General features: G+C 36.2%; 1 protein-coding gene across 3 annotated transcripts in view; it reads right to left on the bottom strand.

The window, feature by feature from the left end:
- Positions 1 to 20,070, bottom strand: part of POT1 (protection of telomeres 1) — a 70,012-nt gene that overhangs the window by 18,807 nt on the left and 31,135 nt on the right. For all 3 annotated transcript variants that reach the window (XM_061372955.1, XM_061372957.1, XM_061372956.1), the window contains 3 exons: positions 16,199 to 16,329; positions 9,817 to 10,107; positions 5,814 to 5,969 (listed from right to left, as the gene is read on the bottom strand). In XM_061372955.1, the coding sequence (XP_061228939.1) occupies positions 5,814 to 5,969; positions 9,817 to 10,107; positions 16,199 to 16,329 (578 nt within the window). The remainder of the gene's footprint in view (positions 1 to 5,813; positions 5,970 to 9,816; positions 10,108 to 16,198; positions 16,330 to 20,070) is intronic.

The raw sequence follows: 20,070 nt of genomic DNA, 5'->3' as shown, positions 1-20,070 counted from the left end.
TGCCTAGTCCGACCCCCATGCCCAGAGCAGAATCAACTAGAGCAGGCTCCTTCAGGCTGTCTCCAGCTGGGCTTTGAGTGTTTCTGAAGATGGAGACCCCAAAACCTCTCTGGGTGATCTGTTTGTTTTGCTTTATCAGACAGAATTAGTGGCAGCAAAGGCTGACTCAGAACCAGCACAAGCTTTTTTACTGATTCTCACGTAGACTTCAGAAGACAGATCAAACGAGCCGATACATTCCTTTCCTGAGGGCACAATTTGTCTTCTATATTCACAACACAGCCCTCTGGAGACTGACATGCTGTGATTTCTCCATGTATGCTCAATCTCAGCAGTTGACCTCATGTCCATCACCATGCATGGGCTATTATCTGTTTATGTTCACATGCAAACATATCTCCTTACCCAGATTTCTTTATCTTGTCTTACATTACAGGTAAGATTTTTTTTTCTACACCAGGATACAAGGCAACACATGTTACAAATTCAAAGATTCTGGCACTGATCTTGACTCTGTTAGATTTTCTCCTTGGGTACATGGAGCACATACTTCTTGTTTTGCTTAGAATTACTTTGTGTTCTCTAAAACAGTTTTGTGAAGTTATACAAATGGACTTAGGCTAACTTATAAAAGCACCTATTAAGAAAGAAGTTATGGAGGCATGAACATCAAATACATCTTTAACTTTGCTTTTATTTCAAAAAAACACTCCCAGTATGCCTCCCTCTCACCTCCCTGAAAGCCTAAACCCAAACCAAGATTCTAAAGGTAGACAATCTGGAGACTTAATTACATAGTTAATTTTCCTTCAATATGTCTTAAAAGCCTTTGAATCAGATTAACCAGCACCCAAACCCTTTTTCTAAAGTATAACCTGAGATCCAGCTGATAGCTGGCAAGCTACACATTCAATAACCTGAATTTATGTTCACTCTAAGTATCTTTAAATTGCCCTATATAAATGATGAATTATTTAAATTTAGTTCAATTAACATTAATATTACAGCAGAATCCTGTTAAATCTTAATTCTGTTTCAGCTCCTGCTTTAACCAGTAGAAACCTAAAAAGTATCCCTATTAGACTGGATTGCCCAGATCCTAGTACAACATTTACAAATGTGCATGTGTGCATATATATATATATATATATATATAAATGGGTGTATATATATATATACACACACATAAAAGCAGTTAAGCAACATTGATTCTAGAATCCTCCTCTGAATCAAGGAACAGGCTATGAGTATATAATGCTGGTACCAAATTGCTCTTTTAAACAACAATCAAACTGAAAAAAGCAGCATACTTTCAAACTGAGGCACCAGGGACATAAGAAACACACTTCAACCTGCACCTATTTTGCTTCTAGCATGGAGCTCTTATAAGGTTTTAGTTGATCTGCATCATTAAGGGGCTGCTCATTTTGTTCATTCAAAGTGTATCAACATGACAGCTTGTGCATTTCGGTAGCAGTTCAGAGGCTTATCTAAAGCCTTTTTTTATCTTTCCCAGGTGCAAAATTTAATTTAATTATGTTGAATATCCAAAAATGCAAGGGACAGTCATACTGTAAAACTAATCTGATGACTATGACAACTGCATTTGGAGAAAGCCTTTATTTTTAAGTTCTTAGCAAAGTTCTACTTACCAAACAACCTTATGCCAATTTACTTGTGTCAAAATATTGCCCCCCCCCGAGTAATTTTTATATAAGTGGGAAAAAGCTGATTATAATTGAAGAACTTTCTATCAAAAACCATGTATGAAAAGTCTTTACTATTTACTGTATGCAAAACCATAAAACATTAAACATGGGAGGAGAGAGCCCAGAAGGCAAGAATACAAAGTGCTGGGTTTGCCTTCTAGACTTGTGTGCTGAAATTTATGCAAGAAGCCAGACAAACTGCATGTCTTACTGTCCCGAGATTTATGACTATGAAAGTATCTTCCTGCAGTTTCCGTGAGCTCCTTTGGGAGGCAGCATTGCTCACTGTTAACTGTGTGAGCAAATGTTACTGCTGAAAATGTTACCGTATTTCTGTTGTTTACAGAATGCCTGCAGAGCGAGTACACTTCATCTACCTGACTGAGAAGAAATTATAACCTTCATTAAAGTAAACAGCATGATTTACAGAGCCACATCTAAAATCTAATACAAAACCAGCTCCTTACTTGACTACAGCAGTTCTGCTTATGAATTACCTACCTCATTTAAAGCAAGTTCATTTAAAATGAAATTAAAGCAGTAAGGACACGTTTCTTTAAGTAATATAAAATAGACTAAGACTCTATTTGCAGTCTAATTCAAGTATGACAATTTTAAGAATAAATATTAAGGTTAAAAGAAAAATTAAGAAGTTGCATATGCAGTTCCCTGTAGTTAGTCAAATAAAACAACTTTCTAATTTATCTCAAAAATTCCCTTAATTATTTCAAAAAATATAGGATTGCATTACTTTTTAAGGCACTGATGAATCTGGAACAGTCATTTATCACAGTAGTTAAATGTCCACATCTGGCCAGAAAGAACTCATGACAAGAGGCTGTCTTTATTTACAGGAATCACTTAAAATAATCTGTACTAATTTTTATGTCTATTTTATGGCTTATTATATTTAATGACATTTCTTTGTCATAATTTTATCATATCAACAGTCTAATTTTATTGAATAGATTGTGCACAACTTTTTGCACATGACAGGAAGCATATACACAGCACATGTGTACGGTCCTTTGCAATAAAAAATATCAAAACTATTAAAGGGTTTGGAGGACTTGGGGGTGGGATGGTGTTGTGGTTCATTGTTTTTTTTTCCTCTTTTAATGAGTACAAAGACAGAAGAGGGGAAAACATCATGGACAGGTCCAAAGAATGCTACCCAGGCCTGAAAAGTAGGAAGCTAGAAATTACTGCAGTAACCCATTTAAGTTGCACGCTGGAAACGTAGCTCAGACACTTGGAAAGTAAACAAGGCTTCTTAGTCCAAACTACTAGCAAAAAAGATATTACACTGTATACAGAAAGAGGAACAGCTGCAAATATTCTAATTCTGCACCTGAAGACACATAACACGAAAAAAATACTGTGGACCTATAACCTAGGATTTGTACGCATACTCAAGGTTAGTTGTTTTAACTGTACTATACAGAAAATGCAAGGCAACACAAAACTGATGGTATCAAGCCACAAGAGGACAGGATCACATATTCAATGAATGACAATACATAAGGAAATCTCTAAGCCACTGTAGACAGCTGGATCCCTGCAGTGCACTGAGTGAGCACTGATGCTCACTCACCTTGATGCTTACCATCTAGCAAAATGCCACAGATGGAGAAACCCATGGCACAGTCCTGTTGCAATGCCAATGAATCCTGAGAGCCTCTGAAAACACCAGGATGAGAAAAGCTAAGAATAATGAACTACAGCCTATGAGGAGCAACTGTACCCTGGAGAGTTAGTTGCAGGCTGGGGTTCCTACAGTAAAGAGAAAGCTTCATGCATTCCCGGTAGCCAGAGGAAGAGGGAAATTCAGGAAAAAGCACTGATCATCAGTGTCTTTGCTTAGCTGTAGGTCTTGCTGTCATCTTTATGCCTCAGGAAATAATTTCCTTCAGAGATGAGATTTCTGAAAATTCTGTTTGTGTTCAGTTAAGGCATCAAATGTTGAAAGCCACAATCTTGCCCAGCAGGAAAGGGAGGCAAATAAATATAGGGGACAAAAAGTCTACTTACGGTATCAACTGTAGTGTTTCTTCAATATTACTAAAATTCCCTCCACTGAAAATTGTAAATATCATTTGACTGTTTCAGAAAATGGGATGAAACGCTCCTGTCTTCAATGTTCTCTGGACAGACAATCCAAACAAACAGCTTTTAACAAACTCTTGTACGAATATCCCTGACACGGTGCTCCAGGATTTGCTAAAAATTCACTATAATACATCACGTATGATCTCTAGACTTGTAGTGCTTACTCAGAGCTTCCTTGTCTGAATATTTTCTTTTCCTCTCCAGTCTACTCTTCTTAGTATCAAGGCTGCGTAAAACAGATTGTTCCTACGTAAAACATTTCAGAGCTGCAACTGTCATTGCAAATGGTACATGATAATATGATAGAGTGTAACCTAACAATTCGATAACAATTTATATTAAAAAAGGCAATTTTAAGCTACTATCAAATGCAGAAGAAACAGATGAAAATAAATGTACTTTTATTATTTCTGAAGCCATAAGTTGGTGAGGCATTTACTACAGTTTCTGTCCACAGTGTTCTCTGCGTTCACGTTCAGGCAGGTGCACATGCAAACACCAAATGCTCTCCAGCTTTACATACCAATATAAACGATTTCTTAAAAAATTTTTACATAACAAGACCCTGAAATAAATATTAATCAGGTTAATATAGATTATTTCAAATATACTTTCTCATGACATAACATTATTTCTACCAGTATTTTAAACCAAACCTTTCATTAAATTATCTATTTTAGGAAAAGCCACCCCAAATTCTATTACCTTTAGAGTATTCTGTGAAATAAAATTAATTGCACATATTGCAAGCTGAACATATGAAATCTTCCTGAAGTTTAACTGTTAAGATTAATACTTTAATGACTTCATTAAGACAATCCACTGAAAAGCAGTGTTCAAAAATGATCTAACTTATACATCTTGCATGAGTGAAACTACTGCAGCTTTGGACATAGCCAAGAGAACGATCCATGTTGCTCAGCAGGTTAAACTAGGTTTGTTAGTTTCCTTTCACATTAGAGCTTCTGCTACACAGTGCAGTATACAGCAAAGCCACAGATGCTTTAGAGGTAAGAAAGAAAAGGTTCATAGAAAAGAAAGACATCCTATGTGAGATATTCAACAGGAATTCCTGAATGTAAATGGGAGAGTGCAGTAAAGGGAATATCACCAGCTACTCAAGAAAATATGTTTATTGCTTTTTTCCTTTAGCTTTCAAAAGACACTGCTTCACTGGAATATCAGCTGATATTTACATCAACAGATTACATCAGATAGCAAGAGAAAAATTCTGGAAAAGAATATGCGAGTAATGAAATACTTCTGTGATTGAGTTTTGTTATGGATTCTTACACAAGGGCAACTTATTTTGCTGTCTATCATTTACTTATGAACAGGCATTAATATACCAAATTCATTTAATATCTGCTGTTATCACTTACCTTTATTTTCTGGTAAACTCCTTAAAAATGATGCTTGGGTACATTGGGGAAAGCATAAAATGAAAGATGTATTCTTTGCTAATTTACTGTATTCAGAAGCAAGATGGCAGTATTGTTGAAGATCAAATGTTTAATTATGTTGTTGTTTTCTCTATCTAAGCATAATCAGCATTACTGAAACACTAAATGAAGATTGCACTGCAAATTGCAGAAGTTTATAGAACAGAAAATCTTTTATTGACTTTAGAATTACTGGCCTTTTTGGGGACTACAGGTTTAACCCCACTTTATATAATTTAAAAAATAATTTTAAAGCCTAGAACACATTTTCTGAGTGCATTATTTTCCCAGAATTCTATATGGTATTGCAGTTTCTGAAAAGAACTGCTTAATTGGAAGATTTTTTCATGGCAGTTTTAGGATAATGAGGCTGTTTCACACATGTTGAAGGGGTTTTGCATTCAAACAAAAGGTATGGGAAATACAATGAGGTATAAAGACCAACATCTGAAATGAATTAACAGTGTAACTGAATTGATACATTCTCTGAAGTGCGTTCTAAGCAGAAAACAGGCCACAAAATGAGAGTTAGAAAAATCAGACAGTGCATTACCTTAAGGGATCTTGCCAGATGTACATGGTTGTCATAAACTAGAATGTCTACTGTTAGATTTTGCAGCCGACGAAGAAGAACTTTTTCTCCTTCCAGGTTCCTTGCTTCCACAGGAACCTTCCACGTTGGGTAGGGACATTTTGTGCCATCCCATACCTACAATGCAGAAGAACTATTTCAATATTCCCAGAATACTGCAGATTGAGATTGTAAATAACTTTAACAAATTTGTTGTTTGATTAGTAGTTGATAACAATAAAAAAATCTTAACTGGAGTCTTAAAGTCCTTAAATTTGATTGTATTATTTTTAATTATCATTCCTTACAGAGTATAAAATATCCTTTACATAGAATCTGACCAAGTTTTAAGACCTGGGATTTGTTAATACTATTATTAATAATAATAATAATAATAATAAATAGTAACAATAATAAAATCTGTGCTAGCAACACCTCAACTGTTTATCCAGCAGTTACAACTATTAGAATTCTCCATAGGCAGAACTGTTTATATTTAATATTTTAATCCTGATATAGGGTGTTTTTTAACCACTTAGCTACAGTATATGAAGACTGAGTACACAGCATAGACTCCCTTAGTTACTGAATCTCCTGCATCACTATACACCGCCAGTTATCCAGATTGTGTTAGAAAAAAAACTGGTATTTAACATATATTTAATTACAAGGATTATAAAAATTGTTTGCCTAAAGCCAAGTTCTTGATACACTTAAGTAGTGAAATATCAATAAGAGTTATTTTTGACCTATCAAAGTTACCGTGAAAAAAGTAAGATTACCAACAGACTGGAACCCAAATCTTAATGCTTAAACCAGACATTAAAATTTCAGTGGTAACTGCTTATGGTTCTGTAAACTGTGGTTTCCCGAGTTCTTGATGACAGTCTCTTCTCAGAGACAACATAAACAAGAAAAAACTAGAGGCATCTGGACTATAAGACTGCAATGCTGCATTTCATAGGATTTCCTGCATATAAATTCAACAGAAGCTAATTTTCAGACAGTTTATGATACCAAGGCATTCTGTCCCATGAGTTAGGTGCTGCAGAGGGGGAGAAGACAAAACTTAATTTTTAAAGGGTTTCTACCCCTTACGCTTAACTGCTGTGGATCAAGGATCCTCATGAAAAGATCTAAGAATCAGCAGAATCATATACACATCAAATATACTGAGAATAACTCATGGTTGAAATACTCATCCAAATCAAGAGATAAAAGGGGAAACTGTTCAGTGAAAATGTCCCATAACATTAAATTAATGCTCCCAAATAAGAGTGTATTCTGAAGGACTCAGATGGCCAGGCCAAGGTGCTGCCACAGATTAAAAAAAAAATAAAATTCTATTATATTCTGATCCTGTACCATGAAATGCTTAAAACCACCTCTGAAAGAGAGGTTGTCCACTGCTCGAACTATCAAACCTTCTCCAGAACTGGGCTTGAGAAACACAGACTTAGTGCATATGCATTCTGAATTTAGTCACTTGGACAAAATAAAGAAGCTTAAGTTTGTTAAAGTTTCCCATTATTTTTCAACAGGCTTTACCTGGGACACTTTGGTAGTTTCACATTTAGGAGATCGATCTGACAAATGGATTGCTGAATGTTTCCTGTCAAATTCAAGGATGACTACTTACCTAAAATGTCCTTTGACAGAGGAACTAACAAGGCTAGTGTTGGGGCACCTTTAGGAGGAATTTATAAGCCAGAAAACTTTCTTTACCAGAAAAAGAAAATCCTTAGGAAAGTAGTTGGTTTTGTTTTTTATTTGCACAACTATTAGCTCTTTACCTCAGGAACTTGCCAGCTTCACTGTACTCAAATTATGGATGAAAACAGAGCCCTGGTTTCCAAAACCAAAAGTGGTCTAAAAACCAACACTGATTAAGTTCATTCAGGGTAGGAAACAGCAGATTACTATTCACGTTACTATTACTAGTCATGAACACAAGACTGGAGCTAAGGAATAGTTAGTGGCAACCTTTGTCCAAACACTGAAATGGAAGAGGCAATGAAACCTGTTGCTCTCTTCAGCAGAGCATGCTGTGTGACATAGCTTAATGTCAGCAATTTAACTGACAGACAGAAGGAAAGACTAGTAGTAACACTCTTATGAAAGACATAAATGACAGAAGTATTTCTAGCATGAGTTTTTTAGTGTCCATCACTTTCAATAACAAAATACTCAGAAAAAGATAAGTTCTAATGCTCTTTATGCCATGTCATCCCCAAGCTGTGCATATCCCGATTTATTTATCAAGTTCAATCATAAAAGTTATGCTATGAGTGATGCACAAAATTACTGAAATTCACCTAAGTTCTTTGGAGCAATCCCCATTAGTTACATAAGCTCAACACTTAAAATAATCATTATGTTTTATAGTATAATCAACCATTAATATAACTGATATACTTGGAATGACATAATAAATCTAAATCATTATTACAAAACATATAACCAAAATAATACAATATTTAATGACCACTCCATTTCACTTGATATTACATTTGTTGTTTTTCTGTTTCAGTGGTTTTTTTGCTTGTTTGTTTGTTGGGTGTTTTTTTTTCTTTATCAAATGAAAAAAATAGAGATCTGTCTACAATTTTTAAAAAGGCTTCTTCTATTATGACCAACTTTTGACATGAGAAAGGGATGCTTGAGAAGCGAGGAAATTACCAACAGCCTACCAATGTTAATATACAATTTTTCAGCTTGTCTGATCGATTTTAATATGGATTTAAGTATTAAATATCTTACACCACTAAAAAATATACAGTCAAAGGAATTATGTATCAGAGAAATTGACCTGCTGTTGTTTGATAGTCAAGCTTTTACCTTCCTCAGCCTATCCTAAGTTTTCTCCCCAAGTCATTATCTTTACTATACAAACCTAACAAAATTGATTTCAGATCTTACAACAGAGCGTAAAGAAATATTAATAATTTACAAAAGCACTTGTCTCTCTCTGTCCTTGTAAAGAGTCCTTCAATGCTGAACATATACTTATTAACGAACAACTTCATTACAGTCCAAAGTTCTGAAATTTTACGGGGTCTCATTAAACATCTATTTCATAAGGGATAACTAAATGGAAATGTTTGTAACAGCAGCAAAGCATATTATAGGATGACACTTAAGACTTGTTTCTACGTAGTGCAAGCGTTTTGCTCTGCACGAGAAAAATCTCTGCTGCTTTAATGAAGGAATAATGAATTGTGCTGCTTCTAAAAATGTTGCAGCAGTACAGCTTAATACAGTAGAACCAATAAATAATTTTACAAAGTCATAAAATGAAAATAACAGCCTATTCTTCACTGATATTTTAACAAGCAACTTCTAAAAGAGAAAGAATTTATAAAGGAATTTCAGAATTAACACCAGACTCTTATACCTGGAGCTAAACCCAGGAAAATTATGCAGACCTCTTTTTTACTTAACTGATATTAAGGATCACCCTGGGAAAGGTGCGTGGCACTTTGCATTTTACATTTTCAGTGAGTGGTAATCCCCAAAGCATTTTTGTACAAGTAAAAGCAGCTACCTAAAATAAATCCATCAAAATAGGTAATATAATCCATTCCTTAGATAGTGCTACTTACTGCATTAACTATATCCAGCAGATCTAGAAAAGAAGCAACAATTGCTGCTAACTAAAAATCAAGGTTGAAATTTAAAATTAACAATATTTTTCAACTTTAAGAAATCTTATTATATTTATCTACAAATGTTTGTGAAATGCTGATTCATAACAATGCCATCTTACAAAACCTCCATAAAGAAATGTATCAGATGAAGAGTTTTAAAGCGAAATGGGATTTCTATTTTGTTTACATGGAAATAAAATGGTCAAGGATCATCAGTTTACTTAACCTCAAAATACTTATCTACATAACATTAAAGCAATGAATATGTCTGGTTTATAAAAAATTGAATCACAATGCCTTAATAAATATAAAAAAATATTGTTAAAAAAATAATCTACCTTTAGAAGAAAAGAAGATCCATCCACTTTTGCTTTTCCTACCAGCTGGCAAGTGAGATCAAAGAACAGCATTGGCTGAACACCAGACAATTTTAGTGCAGGTTCAGAGACAGAAAGATTACTGGCTGCCCAAACACGTAAATCTTCTATTGTTTTGTGTTCTTCATCCACGAAACTGTACCCTTTGCTAGAGGTTCGAGGAACTATTGGTGCTCCTACAGTTCCATCAAATGTCAAGGATGCAAATCCTCCACTGGTAATTCCCTGCATCCGTCCATTGTATTCCCTGATCTGTAACAAGGTATGAAGAAAAAAAGAAAATGGTTACATTGCATTGAAATATACATACATTTGTTTTATCACATGCATGAAGAACAGACCACTGATCACTTTTGTTCCCAGTGGTATTAGGAGAATGAAGTAAAAATAAAAATGAAATAAAAAAAAAAAAGGAGCAGTAACAAGATAACAAAGTGAATAAGCAGAAAATATAGTCTAACATGAAAGATTTATTTATTTTTTTAAAGAGGCAAACTACCTGTAAATACACAGCATTGGTAGAGAGCATTCACATATCTCACAATGCTTGTGTGGGGAGCACATCAGGACTGTGTTTACAGATGGGAAAACTGAAGCATAATTTTTAGGGGTCATACAGCAGAGCGATGGCAGAGCAAAGTTATTACAGATTCCTCTTTCCTGCCTTTCAAAATAGCCCCATTTCCTGATATTATGGAACTGAAAAAGAAAATACCAACTCTAGAAGGGCTTTTTTTCTTTTTTCCCCTATAAAGTAAGCAGTGACCAGCTTTCACACACTGAATTATGAATATAGCTCTCACTCTTACGTCTACTACTCTGCACATGGCAGATACCCTCTATCCTGATTTAGTTGTGTATCTGCTACCATATAAAACATGGTGTTTAAAACCTGAAGAGTTCCTTCAAGGATCTAGCTTAATCTTCCTGTTCCCTGTACTTATATAAAAGCACTGCAGAAAGCAATTGTCAGAAATCTCAAACTGACTGTTTTGATCCATCTCTTTTTAATTAAAATTTACTTACCAAAAAACCAACAAGACTTCTCCATATAGCACTTGTGAGACAATACAGATTAGGATTCCTAGTGCTCAATTTTCAAGTGCTTGAAAATCTACTGATTTAAAAAAGCAGAATCTGAAATATGTGACAGAAGTTCTAAACAGCAATATTTTTTTACCAAAACATTGCCAGTTATTTAGGCCTACATTTTATAAGCACACTTAAATTTAAAAAGCACCCAAATCAAGTATTCCTTGGAAAATCATAAACAAAGTTGAGCCCTGGTGACAGGAATTCCTTTAGTCCCTGCTACTTTAACATAATGCATAAATGCATTAAAGACCATCCCTAGGACAAACTTTCATTTACTTAATTATTAAGACATGAACAATGAAGCACTTTAATTCACGGAACCATAGAATTACAGAATAGTTTGAGTTGGAAGGGGCTTTAAAGATCATGAAAAATGATTCTGAAATTTTATTAAGCTAAGGGAAAAGAGCTAATCTAAGACTTGGCTACATAATGACAACTCCCTCTCAGCAGATTTTGTGTCATTTCTAGAGGGCTTGGGGATTCTTTCAAAATAGGTAGACTGTGGGGAAAAGCAGGGGAGGGGGCAGCAGGCGATTGCTTTAAAAATTCCCTGGTAATTTTAAATAAATTCAATAAATAATGGTTCCAAACAAGAGTATCTTCTGGCACAAAACCAGAGCAGATACAATGTATTTGGCTTTCTCTAGGCAAGCAAGTAAATTCAAATACATATTGCAGGAGTGTTTGGCTTAGTTTTTATGAACTAAAGAACAAAAGGTGAAATGTCACCCCAATAAACTGTGTGGCCATTAAACTCTAGTGATTTCTATGGGGTACAACTCTATCCTGAATATGCTCATTGAAAAGAAGCTAATCTTGAAACACTTATAAATAGGTTTACAGCAGCCTAAACCACTTGAATTATATTTTTCTTACTGCAGCTGGTGTTAGTCACCTCAGTCAATGAAAGAGAAAAGTGCAATACTAAGTAATGTATAAAGCTGGAATAATAGCATCTCCAAGGTAGTTTTCCATCAAAACTGATCGTTAAATTGCAGAAGCAAAGGACTATTATGAAACCACTGCAGTCACTGATCATCTCTTAATATCAAACAAATGCCTTGTAAAACAACATATACTGAGCTAATGTACACATTCTTATATTAAGATTACCTAAAATAAATTTTACTATTGATTTGCGGATCAAGAATTCAAGACAATATTTTGAATTATGAATATACTAAATTTAAACTTGACTATTATTTATACATATAAAATTATTTCAAGACATCTAGTTGTGTTGTGGCCTGCTTTTGGGTTTTATTTTTGTTCATCTGTTTTTTGAATTATTTTATCATCTGAAACTCACTGTCCAAACTTCTATTCCCATGTGAGCATACATTCAGCTGAAGACCTCATTGTAAGGTATCTTTTACCTAAGAAGTCAAAATATATACTTAACCAGCTGAAACAATTTCTGTTCTGATAATCATTTAAAAAAAACAGTACATATTGTGATACTGCTTTAGAAACATTCCTCAGAGAAAGCAGAAGAGCCTATCTGACAAAATTCTAGTAAAGTAAAAAATGAATGATTTGGAATATTTCCTACATATTTAAGACATAACAAAACCTAGAGAATTAAGACTTGAAATTGCTGCAGAGACTGTATGATACTGAGGATGTCCTACAATAGTTTATAGTAAGAGGTCACTGCTTTGGTCTTCATTCTCAAAGTGTTCCAGACGTCACACACTTCTATAACGCTGACGAGTCATACATCTCCATAACGCTGTATATTTGGGAAAAAGACCCATCAAAACACATTCTAGACAGTGATTGTATCAGACAACTAGTGTATGCTCAACAAGATGAACACCTAAACAAGAATGTGCTTCACTTTTCTCTGATTCTCAAACATTAAAATGGAAATCAAATACCAATTCACTTCACTGAGAGTGAGGAAATAAATTTTTGTTTGTGAATCACTCAGAGGCAATAAGGAATATTAGAGAAAAGCCAATGAGGAAATTAATAATTCTATCATCATGCCAGGGTTCGAGCAATACAAGAAAGGCAGAATATACGTCAAGACTCCCAAGTCAAGTGAGGATAAAGTACTGCAGGTTTAGTCAGCACCAGCAGGTTGCCTCATCCCTCTCTTTAGTAGCTTAAACATTAGGCATTGAGTCTAAGATATTAAGAGCACCCAGAGTTAACTATAGAAGAAAAAATGTTCCAAGAAAACTCCACTTGCAATTAACTCCTTCTTTGCCATGAAGATAGAGGGGGCTAGACAAAAGTTCAGCTTTTACACTGTTGGTTAGGGAGATCCCCCCCACTGTCATCTCTGCAGAGATGACAGACTGAGGCTGAAGGCCCAAATACAGTATTGCAAATCACTAAGTACTGTAATTCAGAAGAAATTATCATAAAAAGTCATAATAATGTACTTCAAGGAATATTAACTGGGATTTAGTTAAAACTGGGCAATCTTTCAGTTCTATTACAAAGACACTTTAAATTCTCTGCAACAAACACTGAGCAAATAAAATTTTTCTCTACCAGAGTGATCCCAACAGAATCCTCTCCATTAAGTTCGTATTAGCCCTGAACCATCGCACCTTGCCAACACCTGTGTTACTAGGAAGAGAAGATACTCATTAAGAGCTGAGAGTGTAGCTGAGAGCAGTCATTTTTAAAATGTGTTTGCTAACTACGTCAACTTCTTGGAAGATTCTCAAAAGCATATCTGGAACAGAGATATGTGAATTCATGCTGTAAGGACTATGTATTTCTGTCTTCACTGGTAAGAACAGCTCTGGAAGGCTGTAGCCTCTAAAACCCTCAGTTGCTGCCCATTCAGCAAGTTATGAGAAGGTGATAAGGCCTGAAGACAAAAGAAGACAGTTAAGAAGGAACTGCAGACAGTGTAATTAAAACTCTAATTAGACTTTATTTTTTCTTTTTTTTTTTCTCTTTTTTTTTTTTTCTTTTAAAATGAAACTGTATGGCACAGCAGTCACAAATGATATGCTGGTGCAAGAGAAAGAGGTCACTCACTTCCAGTTCACTCCCAACAGTTGGCACCAAGCTTCTATGTCAGACTTTTACCTGCTCAGATCAGATATGAAAATTCCCAAAGTAGCTGTTTTTTAGCCTGGAGTGAATGAAGACATTCTCATCCAGAAAAAGACAACTTAGTGACTTCAGATCATTCTAACTTAGAAAATAATTAAACAAGCTGTCAGTTTACACATCTGAGGAGATACAGATTGTGGGTAGGTGGAGGTCAGTTAGGGCTGGAAACCACTTAAAAAGCTCAGGTGTGATGAAAAAAGCATATGTGGGAGGAAATTGACAAACCCATCTTTAAATAATGAAATATCATCTTGGAGAATGAAGAAGTACCAACTGACAGGAATTTTAGAATAATGTCCTCAAAAATGTAATGCCAAATCAGAACGGTGAAGTTCCTTACATGTGCTATGTCCATAAGTTTCCATAATAAGTTTATATTAAAAGAGTGGAGTTGAGACACTACTATGTTTGCATAAGAGGGTGCACACATAACTTCTATAAGTGATCTTTGTTTCCTTAACCTGTTCTTTCCACCTCAAAAAACCCAACAAAAACCAAAAAAGTGTTAACCTACCATAGACATACAATGTTTCAATTCTTTTAATCTGGCTCCTTTTTACTTTCTCCATTCGCACACATATAAACTTTGGTTTTTTATTTAAGAAGCAATAAACACGTTTCTATCTCTACTGAATTTCAGAAACAATATCTGTGTAACACCCTCCTGGATAAAGAGATAATTTAAAATTTACCATAAGACTCTCACCTGAAGTCAAATCAATGAAACTCCCAAGACTAACCGCACATCTCAGCTACTGATTAGCAACACAAGCTTCAAAATCTAAATCTAGTTTAATTCTACTCTATACATAAAGATGACCTGAAAGAGCCTTTACACTAACCCAAACCAGGTCAGTTAATTTCTCTCTCCATTGTAAGTATTTGTAATATGCACAAATAACTGAATACTGTTTCTGATTCTTAACAAGCACTTTTTTAACAATCTCAGTGGTACAAATCTCAATAACTGGCTAAATTTTAGCACTTCTTACATTTATTGTCATGGGGTTTTCTTCTTTGTTCTCCTGCTACGGCATATCAAAGTGTACATGCTTAGCACTACTGATCTTTACTGCTTTCATCATCCTTTTGTACAATCCTCAATTTCCTTGATCTCTCAACAGTATTTAAATATGCAATTTGTTTTTTCCCATCTGGCTTCTTTCAGGACATTTGCTTATTTCTGCTATAATTATTTTAAGCAAAAATAAAATATATAATTGTATATAGTTATCTTGCAAATTCATAGAATCATAGAATAGTTAGGGTTGGAAAGGACCATAAGATCAAGTTCCACCCCCCCTGCCATCGGCAGGTACACCTCACACTAAACCATATTACCCAAGGCCTTGTCCAACCTGGTCTTGAACACTGCCAGGGATGGAGCATTCACAGCCTCCCTGGGCAACCCATTCCAGAGCCCCACCACCCTAACAGGAAAGAATTTCCTCCTTATATCCAATCTAAACTTCCCCTATTTAAGTTTTAACCCATTACCCCTTCTCCTATCACTACAGTCCCTAATGAAGAGTCCATCCCCAGCATCCCTATAGGCCCCCTTCAGATACTGGAAGGCTGCTAGGAGGTCTCCACGCAGCCTTCTCTTCTGCAGGCTAAACAGCCCCAACTTTCTCAGCCTATCTTCATACGGGAGGTGCTTCCAGTCCCCTGATCATCCTCATGGCCCTCCTCTGGACTTGTTCCAACAACTCCATGTCCTTTTTATGTAACACGTAAAATTATGTCTTTGGTACTATTCTGCACCTCTTTAAGTACAGTCAAGCATTGTAAGACTTCCGTTCAGTCTGTGTAGCATTGTCCCTCTTCCCTATACAGTTGCAGCAGGCTTAAGAGCAACATCCAGCAGAAGCAGGACTAAAGCTATAAACACTGTTTCCTTCATGGCCTTTGATACAGGTAAATAAGGTAAGGTAGGAAAACACCAAAGCAGCAAGTAGACATTGTAAACTAACATTCTCAAAAGCATATCTGTTTAAGATAAGCTGTTAAGATAGGCTGTTTAATCAATCATCTGCTTCATTTAATGTCTCCATGTGCTAATTTCAGTACATAAAGAATTATTTTTATAATCCTCTCACTGCAATAAAAATCCTCTCACTGCAACAAAACAAGCACACAAACCCCCCCACATCCTAGTACATACCTTTATTCTATGAAATCGGACAATATCTCCAACTCTGTAGACTTTTGGTAGGGAATCCAGATTTCCGTTGAAAAGAGAGCATGTTAACTTTGCATTTGATGGGTCCACAAGTGTTATAACTGAGCAGAAATCTGTAAAAGATAAAAGTGAATAAATTATATGCATTATGGAGTTATTAACACACAGATATTAAACATGGGATAAGCAGCCATATGGCCATTTTCTTCTGCTATGACTTCCAAAGTTATTTTAGTCACAATAGCATAACAACTGAAGTGTGGTCCATCTTGCCAACAATTAGCCCAGACAATTGAAAATGAAATAGGTGATTAAGCACAGGTCTGTGAGCCAGGAACACACAAAACTTTTCCTTCTGTCTGCAACAGGCATACAATTTTTTCAGGTTTCAATTTCTTCCTCTATAAAATAGGAAGCATATATACAATCCTGTATGATCCTGGTCTCCTGAAGAAGCAATGAGTCCTGCAAGTTCTAAAAGTAAATTAAAGCATAAATGACTTACCTTTCACTTTAACAAAATATGCAAGATATGTACTCCAAGGATACAGCCCCACAGCAATAGTCAAAGTACCGTAAGAATCTGAAATGTGCCCTTAACAAAAGGACTGAGGTAATGGAGGAACCCACACTGGAGAAGGGGACATCTCAAAGAAAGGTGCAGGTGGGGGGAAAAGAGTAAGGAGCAAGTACATGCTAACCCCAACCTCCTGCACCACTTTGCTACCCCAAGAGACACAGTGTAACCTGCAACAGTATCACTGGAAGTGAAGATGAGGAAGAAGGAAGGAGAAGTGCCTAGAGTCAAGCTGAGCCTGAGAGAGGTGGAGGGAAGTTGTTTTCCCATAGTTTAAAACTATTTCTCTTTTTTGTTTCTCAGTACCTGAAACAGTTATGAAATGTTTAACTGGAAATAAATAAAATTACCCATGTCAAGTCTGTTTTGGCTGTGCCAGGCACCTTTTCAATGCTCAAAAATTAAAACCATAAACAAGTAACTCCCCACTCCCCCCCCAACTTCCCTTAGCTGTAACTCTATAAGGCAGTTAGTGATAATGATAGTAAACCAGAATTAACATATTTGGGAACTGAATAAAGGTATGATAGTGCCAAAACAAATTCAATAAAATCTCCATCATGCGTTTTATAAAGATACAGACACATAAACAGTTGCCAGACAGCTTTGAAGGAGAATACTGGCAGCCTACTACAGCTGAGAGATTTGCCTTGAATAAAAACTACAGGAAGGCAGTCAAAAGAAGACAACTCTTATAAGCAAATTTTGTGAACAGATTTCCCAACCACAAAGACAGGTTAGACTCAATGAAAATACATGCTTGTATGTGCACTACCTATACCTTCAAAAGAAATACTCCACCACTCCCAGCAAATATATTCTTAAGTTTTACTATCACGTAAAAGTTTAAATTCACCAACAATTTGAGTAACTGAAGTGTTGAAAGAAGACATCAAGTGAAGGCTTACCAAGAAAAATAAAACTACTATTCCTACAGATAGAAAAACCTCTAATATTTCTATAAAACCATTACTCTTCTTCACAAGATTTTTACACAGACTCAATAATGTTAAATTCTCATCTGTTGCACCCAGGAGTTACTAAGTGTCGCTATTTAGCATGCTTACATCAAAGGCACAAGGTCAAGTGTCATAGAGCACCTGCTCTGATGTTCTATGCTAGGATTAGCAGACATGAATAGAGTCTAGCCAGTGGCTGACAAAACTGCAAATATTTACTACTGTAATCCAGAGATGTATTGGTGTACTTCTTTGGGTATGAATTCTAAAGGTTAATTTAACAGTTCAGCCGTAAAGCAATATAAGTGAAATGAGCAATTAAGAATTTAAAAAAATCCCATGTAGTTCACAGATTTAAAATCCTTTGAGGATACAGGATAACATGTTACAGTGCACTGATATAATCCAACATGGCAACCAAGAGTGGAATAACAAAAACATTCCACATTTAAATTGTCCTTACTTTCTGATGCTGTGATTATCTATTCTAGTCAGTTTCCTAACTGTGAAGCTGCCTGTTTAAACGGGGAAAATTAACACACTCTATTTTCTGTGCAATTAGCATACTCAAAAGACTGACCAATTTGGTGGCCTTCTATGATGGGGCTACAGAACTGATGGACAGTGGTAAAGCAGTTGATGTCATCTACCTGGATTTGTGTAAAGCGGTTGACACTGTCCCACACGACATTCTTGTCTCTAAATTGGAGAGACATCAATTTGATAAATGGACCACTCAGTGGATAAAGAACTGGCTGGATGGTCACACACAAAGAGTTGTGGTCAATGGCTCAATGTCCAGCTGGAGATCAGTAACGAGTGGTGTCCCTCAGGGATCGGTGTTGGGACCGGTCTTATTTAACATCTTTGTCGCTGACATGGACAGTGCGATTGAGTGCGCCCTCAGCAAGTTTGCCGATGACACCAAGCTGTGTGGTTCGGTTGATACACTGGAGGGAAGGAATGCCATCCAGAGGGACCTTGACTTGCTTGTGAGGTGGGCTGATGCCAACCTCATGAAGCTTAACCATGCCAAGTGCAAGGTCATACACCTGGGTTGGAGCAATCCCAAGCACAGCTACAGGTTGGGCAAAGAAGAGATTCAGAGCAGCCCTGCAGAGAAGTACTTGGGGGTGTTGGTCGATGAGAAAATGAACATGAGCCGGCTTCAGTGTGTGCTTGCAGCCCAGAAAGCCAACCGTATCCTGGACTGCATCAAAAGGAGTATGACCAGCAGGTCAAAGGAGGTGATCCTGCCCCTTTATTCTGCTCTCATAAGACCTCACTTGGGAGTATTGTGTGCAGTTCTGGTTTCCTCAACATAAAAAGGACATGGATCTGTTGGAACAAGTCCAGAGGAGGGCCATGAGAATGATCAGGGGACTGGAGCACCTCCCATATGAAGATCGGCTGAGAAAGTTGGGGCTGTTTAGCCTGCAGAAGAGAAGGCTGCGTGGAGACCTCCTAGCAGCCTTCCAGTATCTGAAGGGGGCCTATAGGGATGCTGGGGATGGACTCTTCATTAGGGACTGTAGTGATAGGAGAAGGGGTAATGGGTTAAAACTTAAACAGGGGAAGTTTAGATTGGATATAAGGAGGAAATTCTTTCCTGTTAGGGTGGTGAGGCACTGGAATAGGTTGTCCAGGGAGGTTGTGAATGCTCCATCCCTGGCAGTGTTCAAGGCCAGGCTGGACGAGGCCTTGGGTAATGTGGTTTAGAGCGAGGTGTCCCTGCCCATGGCAGGGGGGTTGGAACTTGATGATCTTAAGGTCCTTTCCAACCCTAACTATTCTATGATTCTATGATTATCACCCTACTCAACGTATCATAAAACTGTTATACTTGCTTTATACAGTCACAGAACACCTTCTACGCAATATAGGTTCTCTGTTTCTGTGATTTTTGCCTTCCATTCTCAACTACCACCTCAAAAAAAAAACATTCTACAATAATTCTAATTAAAATAAAGTTATTCAAGAACAAAGCATAAAGACTTGTTTTCTTCTAAAGAAATCTTCATCCAGCAAGTCCTTTTTGAAGGTTAAAAAATAAAAAGCTACTTATCTTTCCTTCTCTAGCTGGAAGGTGAAAATTGCTTTTTGCTTTCCATACAGCAATACAGTTCAGTGCTTGAATTCACTTTTCTGCACAAATAATGAGTCAAACCCTAAACAGAATTGCAGAATTTAAATAATACCCCAGTGTCACAGGAAACAATATAATAAAATGTCATTGGTCAAACTTTCATTTTTTTTCACAATATACAATGATGCAAAACCCCTCAGTTACTCAGCTAAAAAGAAAAATAAAAAATTTA

The sequence above is a fragment of the Neopsephotus bourkii genome, unplaced genomic scaffold, assembly GCF_033783945.1.
Source record: "Neopsephotus bourkii isolate Nb327-2 ecotype Australia unplaced genomic scaffold, CSIRO-AGI_Nbou_v1 NB_1624, whole genome shotgun sequence".
Taxonomy (NCBI): domain Eukaryota; kingdom Metazoa; phylum Chordata; class Aves; order Psittaciformes; family Psittacidae; genus Neopsephotus; species Neopsephotus bourkii.
Note: the sequence above shows the minus strand (reverse complement) of the source record. Positions and strands in the feature narration are given on the sequence as shown.